Here is a 9,798-nt window from a genome sequence, read left to right on the forward strand (position 1 = left end):
CACCATCAAGGGGGATACGTACCCCGAATTGGTGAAAGAATTCTATCAACATCTTGTAGCCACCAAACGGGGCGATAAGCTAGAAATCACCACCAAGGTCCGCGGCAAGGAAATCATACTCTCCGAAGGCCGTTTGGCCAAGCTTTTGAAATTGACCACCACGGGTGTGTCAAGCTATGACCGAAAGGGGTGGATTGATACCCAAAACACGGGGTACAAAGACTACCTCGGGTACCTCATCGGGAAAGAGGAAGGATTCACCTCGGCCACACGACCGAATAGAAAGTGGCTATCGACGGAACAAAAGATATTGGTTATGATTGTAACCGATAGCCTCTTGCCCACGAACAACAAAAGCAAGGACGTGGGGAGTTTAGAGTGCACCTTTGCCTACTTCTTGAAACACAAAATCAAGTTCAACCTGCCGGCCCTCATGCTAAAACACATGGAGTTTTGCAAATCAAGCAACCGACTTAGCCTACCCTACAGGATGATCCTAAGTTGGATCATGGAGAAAAAGGGGGTGGACCTAAGCCACACCGAGGTCAAGACCGCAAATGGCATGGTATTTAATACCCAGAACCTACGCCACAATGATATCTACTACACCGAGGGAGGATATTACCTCACCCTCGAAGAAATTTGCCAAAAACCCGAGGAGGAACGAAGAGAAATTGGTCGACCAATTAGACATCTCCAACAAGAAGCTCAAACGGGCAATGCAAGATTGCGGAATCCTGGAGGGAAATGAGGACCAGGAGGAGGATGACGAGCCTGACCCATCGTTGCACCCACGATCAAGAGGGAACCCAAGGGAGCAAAACGAGGGCTCGATCAATGAGCGCATACTCGCGCAGCTTAACCGACAAAACCAAATCATGGAGGAAGGGTTCTCATCCTTGATCCGTACGACGCGCGCACTAGATTAGAGGGTGGCAGCGATCGAGGCCACCTTGGGCACTCGCGGGGCGTCCAGCTCAGGAGCAGGAGACCAAGGTAGACCCAAAAATTTCCTATCATGACACCACCAGAAGCCCAGCCTACCCCAGCTAAGGTAAAACGTGGGGCCACGTTCCTAACCGGGAGGCCAAGATGCGGGATGCCTAGGGGTGAAAGGATGGGTTAACACACCGGGCTTCGGGGACGAAGCCCCTTGTAAGGGGGGGAGAGTGTAACACCCCGTGTTACGATCCCTAAAACCAATTAATCACTTAACCAATTACCCAAAAGAAAGAATTAAATCACAATAATTAATTAGGAAATGCCCACCATAGTCCATGGGCCCTTATCCCTAAACCCAATCCTTAGTCCTAAAAGGAATAGAGTTAGCAAACCTATAGTAATTAGGCCCTAAGTAACCCTCTTAGATATATAAATAGGGAAAATAAGGAGACACCTAGAACCCCAACCACAATAATCTCTCACCACCCAAAGAGTTCCAAGAATTCCCTTAGAAGAAATCAAGAAATCAAGAAAGCTTAAAGAAAGACCCTTCATAGCCAAGGAATTAATTAAGGCTAAGAGGTAACCCATGTCTCAACAAAACCTATTTTCATAGCTATGATTCCCCTCGTAGGATTTCCCCATAATATTGTGTATTGTTTATTTGTGATATTATTATTGATGATTGATGGGATGATTCCATGGGTGATCTTGATGAGGAGAGGTTCTTGATAATTATGGTGTTCTTGATGATTATATGACGTTCTTGATGATTATATGGTGTTCTTGATGTTCTTAATGATTATATGATGTTCTTGGTAGTTATATGATATTCCTACCGAATCTTGATGAATTGTGTTCTTGTTGATTTAAAAATAATTAGAACCCTAGGTTATATCGTGGGATTCGTATGGTATTATTCTTGGTATATTGGGTGGGAATTCGCATGATTGGGTGTTGATTATGTTTAGAAAAGCATGATTGGTTATGTGCCGTTTGTTTCTTGATTTTGATCCATTAATTGTCTACGTGTGCTATCAATTGCGTTTGAAAGTGTCTAAGCATGGTTTCGGGTTCCACGAAGGTTCCTGGGGCGTTTTTGGTGAAAAAGAGTCAGTGGGGGGTAGGTGGGGGTCCCGCCACCTACCCACGGCTTAGTCGGGCAACGCCGGCAGCGGGCAGCCGGCGGGCGGGCAGCTGCCCGCCGGGCACCCGCTGCCCGAAATTGTAAAACGCCGGCGGGCAGCCGGCGGGTGACCCCTCACCCACCGGCTACCCGCTGGTTTGTACCCCACTTCGGGATCCCGGCTTCCCCGTTTGATGTTCCCCCGACCCCCGTGGTGTCCCAACGGACTCCGTCTATCGTGCCTATGTCTAGTTTGATTTTCGGGTACCGTTCGTAGGTCGTATGAGTCTTATATATTGCATGCTAGTTGAATTGGTATCCCGTTGACCTAGGTGAAAGAAGTATGAACCCCTTAGGAATATTCTTAGTATCTGAAGGATCACGCATAGGTTTTGTTATACGTTTTCTCCCCCTTCCCAATGTGTTAATGTGGGTTGCATGTGCTTGCTATGTGTTAGGTGTGCATGTTACCCCAATTTGGTTGAGATCAATCGGGCTATACGGGTAGTCGGGTGGGCTGAGAACCATACTGGCTGTTAACCAGGCTGGTAGAGACCGGTCAGGTATATAAATATTATATAGGACAAAGGTCCACTATACGGGCAGTTGAATGGGTTGAGAACTATCCCAACTGTTAACCTGGCTGGTAGAGACCGGTCAGGTATATAAATATTATATAGGACAAAGGTCCACTATACGGGCAGTTGAATGGGTTGAGAACCATTCCAACTGTTAACCAGGCTGGTAGAGACCGGTCAGGTATATAAATATTATATAGGACAAAGGTCCACTATACGGGCAGTTGAATGGGTTGAGAACCATCCCAACTGTTAACCAGGTTGGTAGAGACCGGTCAGGTATATAAATATTATATAGGACAAAGGTCCACTATACGGGCAGTTGAATGGGTTGAGAACCATCCCAACTGTTAACCAGGCTGGTAAAGACCGGTCAGGTATATACATATTATATCGAGCTGCGGCTCATCGGTCGGTTGCGATCGACCCCTCCGTAGTGTGAGACGGGGCAGGGTGCTGCGGGGCTGTGTCAGAGCTATATGCGCTGACCCTCATGTATGGGCATGCGATTGGTCCTGTGGCGCCAACAAAGTGTGCTATATGATGAGATGCGAGGGATTGATGATATGACTGTTATGGAAACGTGATCATAGGGCTCTTGCTAGTAATGCTTAATTGTGATTATTGGTTGTGCTTATCTATGACTGTTTCCTATGTGAGAATTGTATATACTTGGTTATGACTGTAGACTTTGTGTACCCCTATTTGTCGAGTCGGTTCCCTGATTTGAAAGCTAGAGTCTCTTAGGATATATCTTCATGCTTTGAAATGACTTTTCGTATATATATATATATATATATATATATATATATATATATATATATTTATATATATATATATATATATTGTATTTCAACTCGTTGGAATGGGTTACCAGCATCTCTCGCTGAACAGATATATTTGGCTTTCAGGCACAGAAGAATAAGTCACTGGAGCGCGCTAGATCTAGGAACGTAGAAGTAGATAGTTTCCCCTTTCGGCCTGCATGCCATGTTATGCATTTACTTTATTCAGGATATTAGTTAGTTGGCCTGTGCACCTGAGTTCTCTAGCTCAGGTGTGGCATAGCACCCCGTACTCTTTATGTTGCGTTTTTGGGAATTAATGAGATTTCACCTTTATTTTATAAAGTTTTAAATGTCCTGAAAATCTGGGGTGTTACAAAACTAGTCGTCCAGCCTCTTGGATAAAAATCTGTTGAATCCTGCCCACATCGGAGGATACGTCTGAATGGACATCAAATTGGATCGACGAACGAGGGGTTCGAAATCTTATCCAGGTGCGTATTTACCCTACCTCCTCCCTTACCCACTTTTCCCTCTAGTTAAATTACCTAATCTGCAACCATTTCACAGATGGGCTGCACGCTGGCCAATTTGGTTTGTCGAGCCAAGGCCGTAGAGTAGTTGTATCATAAGAATATGGAGGCTACCAAGATAGCCCATGGTTATCGAGACATTAACTCATGAATGCATGATGGCTTACTTTCTCTCACAAATCGAGTTAAAGATTGTGGAAGAAGCCCTTGGTGATCTTGATTGTGTCACAACCATGCAAGAAGAGCTCCATCAATTCCAGAAGAACGATGTATGGGAGCTAGTTCCTAGACCTACGCACCAAAAATCCATTGGGAAAAAATGGGTCTTTAGGAACAAGTTGGATGAATGAGGAGTCATTGTTAGGAACAAGGCTTGACTCCTTGCCAAAGGCTACTTACTGTCAGGAAGAAGGAATTGATTTTGATGAAACCATCGCTCCTGTAGGTAGATTGGAGGCCATTTGGATCTTTCTAGCGTATGCATCGTTCAAAGACTTCAAAGTATTCCAAATGGATGTCAAGAGTGCATTTCTAAATGGTTTACTAGAAGAGGAAGTGTATGTGGAACGACCTTCAGGTTTTCATTCGGAGAGTGGAATGGATAAGGTCTACAAGTTGAAAAAGGCCTTATATGGATTGAAGCAAGCGCCAAGAGCGGTATGACTCGTGTTTCCTAGTCAACTGTAGATTCACGAAGGGACTAGTTGATAAGACCCTTTTCCGAATTAAAGATGGAGATCATATTCTATTGGTACAAATCTATGTTGATGATATTATCTTTGGGAGTACCAATCCATCTTTGTAACACCCCCGATTTTTGGCATAATTTAAAACATTTTAAGCTTAAGAAATACGATGAAACCTATCATTGATATCAGAATAGTGCGGAAGTTAAACATAATATTTGGGGATGTTATGCCACATCTAAGCTTAAGAACTTAGATGCACAGGCTACAAATCAACTAAACTGTTAGTGTTTTGGTTAGATAGATAAAACCCCAAATTGTAATTGGCTTTATTATTATGGAAAACTAGATTAGGTCGTGTCAAGAGTCAGTCTGCTGTTTGAAGTAAAGACCTAATTGATCAGGGAATACATCAGAAGCTTATGTGAAGACTGAAGCTGACAAGAAGACTGGCTGACCAAAAGTCGAATGAGCTGGCAGAAGACAGTTATGCCATGAGGTGTCTTTACAAGGATGACCTTGGTTCTCTTCTTACGTTAAAAGGGTATCCTTGTAATCTTGCTAAGAGCATCTCCAACGGACGGCAATTTCCAACCCCAAAATGCCATCGCCTCAAATTTCTCTCTCCAAGGTAGGATGCCATTGCGCGATAACGCCAAAGGGAATGGCGTTAATGAACAGTGCAGTGCTATATTTGGCGCTGCACTGTTCATCCGCGCTATAATGCCAAAATACCCTTTTGCCCTTGCTTTTTTTTATTTTATTTTATTTTTTATTTTATAATTCCAAATGTATCCTTTATTTGTTTTATATGTAATTTTTTATTTTGTTAAATACTTATATTTAAATTTTGTATTATTAAATATAAATAATACCATTTTAAAGATCTCATTGAGACGATCGAAACAAGACTAATATTGAATATATATTAATTAAAATTCCAAAATACATTAAACATAACTTGAACATAATAAAAGTTAAAATACATACGACATACATCAAACATGACTAGAACATAATAAAAATTAAAATACATACGCCATAATAATATTATTAGAAAATACAACACAATTTTGAATAAATATAATAAAATTAATAATTTCCTAGTCCACTCCCACTTCCTCCCAAATTATCAAAGAATTGATCAAATTCACGATTTGATTCAACTCCTCCTCCATGCTCTTGATTTCTCTCTGCAACAATTTGTAGTTGTTGGCGTCTAATCGACTCACGCACAGCTGGATCTTCTATCAAATTTAAATTCATTCTTAAGATTTTGTTATCTTCTTTTCGTTTTGCTAATGCCATTTTTTCTTTTCCCAATGTTATTTTGTTCGCTACATTTTGAGCTGTAAGCAAATCAAGCTCATATTGTTTTTGGAGTAACTCATGATTGTTTTCGAACATTCCTTTGAATTGTGCAGTTTGTTGTTCTATTGCGGCAATAAATTGATTGCGCTCATCCGAGCGTTTATGCTTCATCTTTTCCTTCTTCCTTCCCGTAGGACGTTCACCTACATTGTTCATTTCATTACAATGTTCATCAGTTTCAAAATCATCATTCAAATCAACTGCAAATGAGGAAGAGCCTATTAACTTCTCGATTCTGAGTGATTGTGATCCTTTGGAAGTTCTTTTTCGACCTCCAACATTTAGCAAGCTCCCAGTTCTGCATGCCTTTGACAATCGTCCATACATGATCAAACTTAAATCCGCCTTTGAATTTGGGATCTTGCTTTACTAACTCCTTTGCTCTATCAAGCTGTTATAAATAAAATATAATTCCAATTAAACAACGCAATTAAAACAAAAAATAAGAGAAAGCTAAATAACACAAATTTACAAGATACTCACAATATCTTGTTCAGATACACCACTTGGGTTCATGTTCTCTATTTGTTGAATGCACCCTCTTAGTTTGCTAACCGCTGTTGATATATTTGCCCAACGACTATGCAACGATCTTGAAGTTCGATCGGTACAAATGTGTGCCGGTAGCATTTGTTTATATTCTTGTGCAATGTGTTTCCATAAATCTGGTGCAGAGCGATCATTGCCCTTTTCAGGATCTTGGGCAATATCCATAAATATAGTACAAATGAGTTTATCTTCTTCATTAGAGTATGAGGAAGTTCGGATTGAACGTGAGGGTTTTGACATATTCCAAAGACTATTAAACTAGAAAGAGATATTGATATTCAAAAGATAGGTGGTGTTACTTCTAAAATCGAATTGTAGTATTTATATAGAGATACAAGCATACCAATGAACGGATGTGATCTTCGCGATCAATCTAACGGTTCTAAACAATTCAGATAAAAGCTGATTCAAAGATGCATGTGATATCTTTTATTGGAGTATGTTTGGAAAAGGACAAGCATACCAATGAACGGATGTGATCTTCACGATCTAATCTAACAGTTCTAAACAATTCAGATAAAAGCTGATTCTTCAAAGATACATGTGATATCTTTTATTGGAGTATGTGTGGAAAAGGACAAGCGTACCAATGAACGGATGTGATCTTCACGATCTAATATAACGGTTCTAAACAATTAAGATAAAAGATGATTCTTCAAAGATGCATGTGAAATCTTTTATTGGAGTATGTGTGGAAAAGGACAAGCATACCAATGAACGGATGTGATCTTCACAATCTAATCTAACGGTTCTAAACAATTCAGATAAAAGCTGATTCTTCAAAGATGCATGTGATATCTTTTATTGGAGTATGTGTGGAAAAGGACAAGCATACCAATGAACGGATGTGATCTTCACGATCTAATCTAACGGTTCTAAACAATTTAGATAAAAGCTGATTCTTCAAAGATGCATGTGATATCTTTTATTGGAGTATGTGTGGAAAAAGGACAAGCATACCAATGAACGGATGTGATCTTCACGATATAATCTAACGGTTCTAAACAATTCAGATAAAAGCTGATTCTTCAAAGATGCATGTGATATCTTTTATTGGAGTACGTGTGAAAAAGGACAAGCATACCAATGAACGGATGTGATCTTCAGGATCTAATCTAACAGTTCTAAACAATTCAGATGAAAGCTGATTCTTTAAAGATGCGTGTGATATCTTGTATTGGAGTATGTGTGGAAAAGGACAAACATACCATTGGACGGATGTGATCTTCGCGATCTAATCTAACGGTTCTAAACAATTCAGATAAAAGCTGATTCTTCAAAGATGCATGTGATATCTTTTATTGGAGTATGTGTGGAAAAGGACAAGCATACCATTGAACGGATGTGATCTTCGCAATCTAATCTAACGGTTCTAAACAATTCTGATCATGCCTATAAAAATGTTCTTCATCACCAACAAATTGAGCATTTAACCCCTTATCATCTATCTCTAAACATACGAATTCAAATATGAATTCCAACACTGGAAAATGTCCTATGCCATTTTCTTCCTCATCATCCTCATCTTCCTCATCCTCATCACCAGATTCTAAGCAGAATCTCTCAAGTGCAATACGAGTACAGACACAGTTATTAACCCATGCATATACTAGCCACAACTTTGCCATAGCTTCCTACATGGAAAATATGGATAATCAACCCCCAAGGCATGGAGGTTCGACTTTTGGTCATAGAGTGATTCATCGTGATCGTGAAGAAGCAGATCGAAGATTATGGAATGGTTATTTTCAGAGTATCCAGAATATTCTGAAGCAATGTTTCGTAGATGATTTCGAATGAGTTGAAATTTGTTCCTACGAATTGCCAATGCTGTTAAAGGCCATGAAAACTATTTTGTGCAATGGAAGGATAGAATCGGTAGACTGGGCTTATCTACTTTACAAAAAGTTACAGTGGCGTTTCGAGTTTTGGCTTATGGAATACCGGCAGATGCAGCAGATGAATATATCCAGATTGGAGAATCAACTACAATTGAAAGTTTGAAGAGATTATGTTGAGCAATTGTAGAGGTCTTTGGGGAGCGATATCTAAGAGCACCTGATGCTAATGATGTTGCACGGTTGCTTCAAATTGGCGAAAAACGTGGTTTTCCAGGGATGCTTGGGAGTTTAGATTGCATGCACTGGACATGGAAAAATTGTCCAACTGCCTGGGCTGGACAATATGCTGGGAGGAGTAGAGAACCAACTATTATTCTTGAAGCTGTAGTCGATTATGATTTGTGGATTTGGCATGCACATTTTGGTATGCCAGGGTCGAATAACTACATTAATGTGTTGGAGGCATCTTATTTGTTTTCAAATCTTGCAAACGGTATAACACCTCCTTGTCATTATGTTATTCAAGGACAACAATACAACATTGGATATTATTTAGCAGATGGTATATATCCAAAATGGTCCACATTGGTACAAACAATTCATGAACCTCGAGGGCCCAAAAAGAAGTTATTTGCGATGATGCAGGAAGCGTGTAGAAAAGACGTAGAACGTGCATTTGGAGTTCTCCAATCACGATCTGCAATAGTCAAGGGACCGGCACGTTTTTGGGATAAACGTGTATTGCATGATATAATGTCATCTTGCATTATAATGCAACAATATGATCGTTGAGGACGAACGTGATGAGCAAGCAGATATACAAGGTTGGAAGGAAGCACCGACTCCTGAAGTTGATATAGGTAGAGATTAGAATATTATATTTCAAGAATTTCTTGCTCGACATAGACAAATTAAAGATAAAGAAGCTCATTATGCACTCCGTAATGCATTGATTGAGCATTTGTGAGAATGATTTAGTAATTTCGATAATTAAATGTACTAGATGTTGCATGTTGTATTATTATTGTGGAATAAATTAAGTTTTCAAAAATATTGTTAAATTCGATTTTTAAATAATTAATGTTATAATAAAATTAATTTTTATAAAAATTATTATTTACATTACAAATTATATTTTATATTAAACTAATTTAGTTCGAACTAAATTATATTAAACTAACTAAATTCGAACTAATAATTGAAAAATGAAATTATTTTAGTGTAAAAGTGTAACACCCCAGATTTTTGAAAACTTTTGAAACTTATATAAAGAAGGTAAAATCTCATTGAATTCCAAAACATAATATAAAGAGTACGGGGTGCTATGCCACACCTGAGCTAGAGAACTCAGGTTCACAGGCTAACTGACTAATATCCTCAACAAGTA

The 9,798-nt window shown here is 39.5% G+C and overlaps 1 protein-coding gene and 1 pseudogene across 1 annotated transcript; one reads left to right on the forward strand and one right to left on the reverse strand.

Annotated features, from left to right (window-relative positions):
* Positions 1-5,742: 5,742 nt before the first annotated feature.
* Positions 5,743-6,348, reverse strand: LOC109168045. The gene has a single exon (XM_019317100.1). It carries the CDS (start codon positions 6,346-6,348, stop codon positions 5,743-5,745), a length of 606 nt encoding a protein of 201 aa, XP_019172645.1.
* Positions 6,349-8,217: 1,869 nt separating this feature from the next.
* On the forward strand, positions 8,218-9,378 carry LOC109168046 (annotated as a pseudogene).
* The last annotated feature ends 420 nt before the right edge of the window (positions 9,379-9,798 follow it).

This window comes from Ipomoea nil, unplaced genomic scaffold (assembly GCF_001879475.1).
Source record: "Ipomoea nil cultivar Tokyo-kokei standard unplaced genomic scaffold, Asagao_1.1 scaffold3172, whole genome shotgun sequence".
Taxonomy (NCBI): domain Eukaryota; kingdom Viridiplantae; phylum Streptophyta; class Magnoliopsida; order Solanales; family Convolvulaceae; genus Ipomoea; species Ipomoea nil.

What these genes read in the sequence shown, in the direction of transcription:
- LOC109168045 (XM_019317100.1), bottom strand. Translation starts at nt 6,348, where the DNA reads ATGTATGGACGATTGTCAAAGGCATGCAGAACTGGGAGCTTGCTAAAT.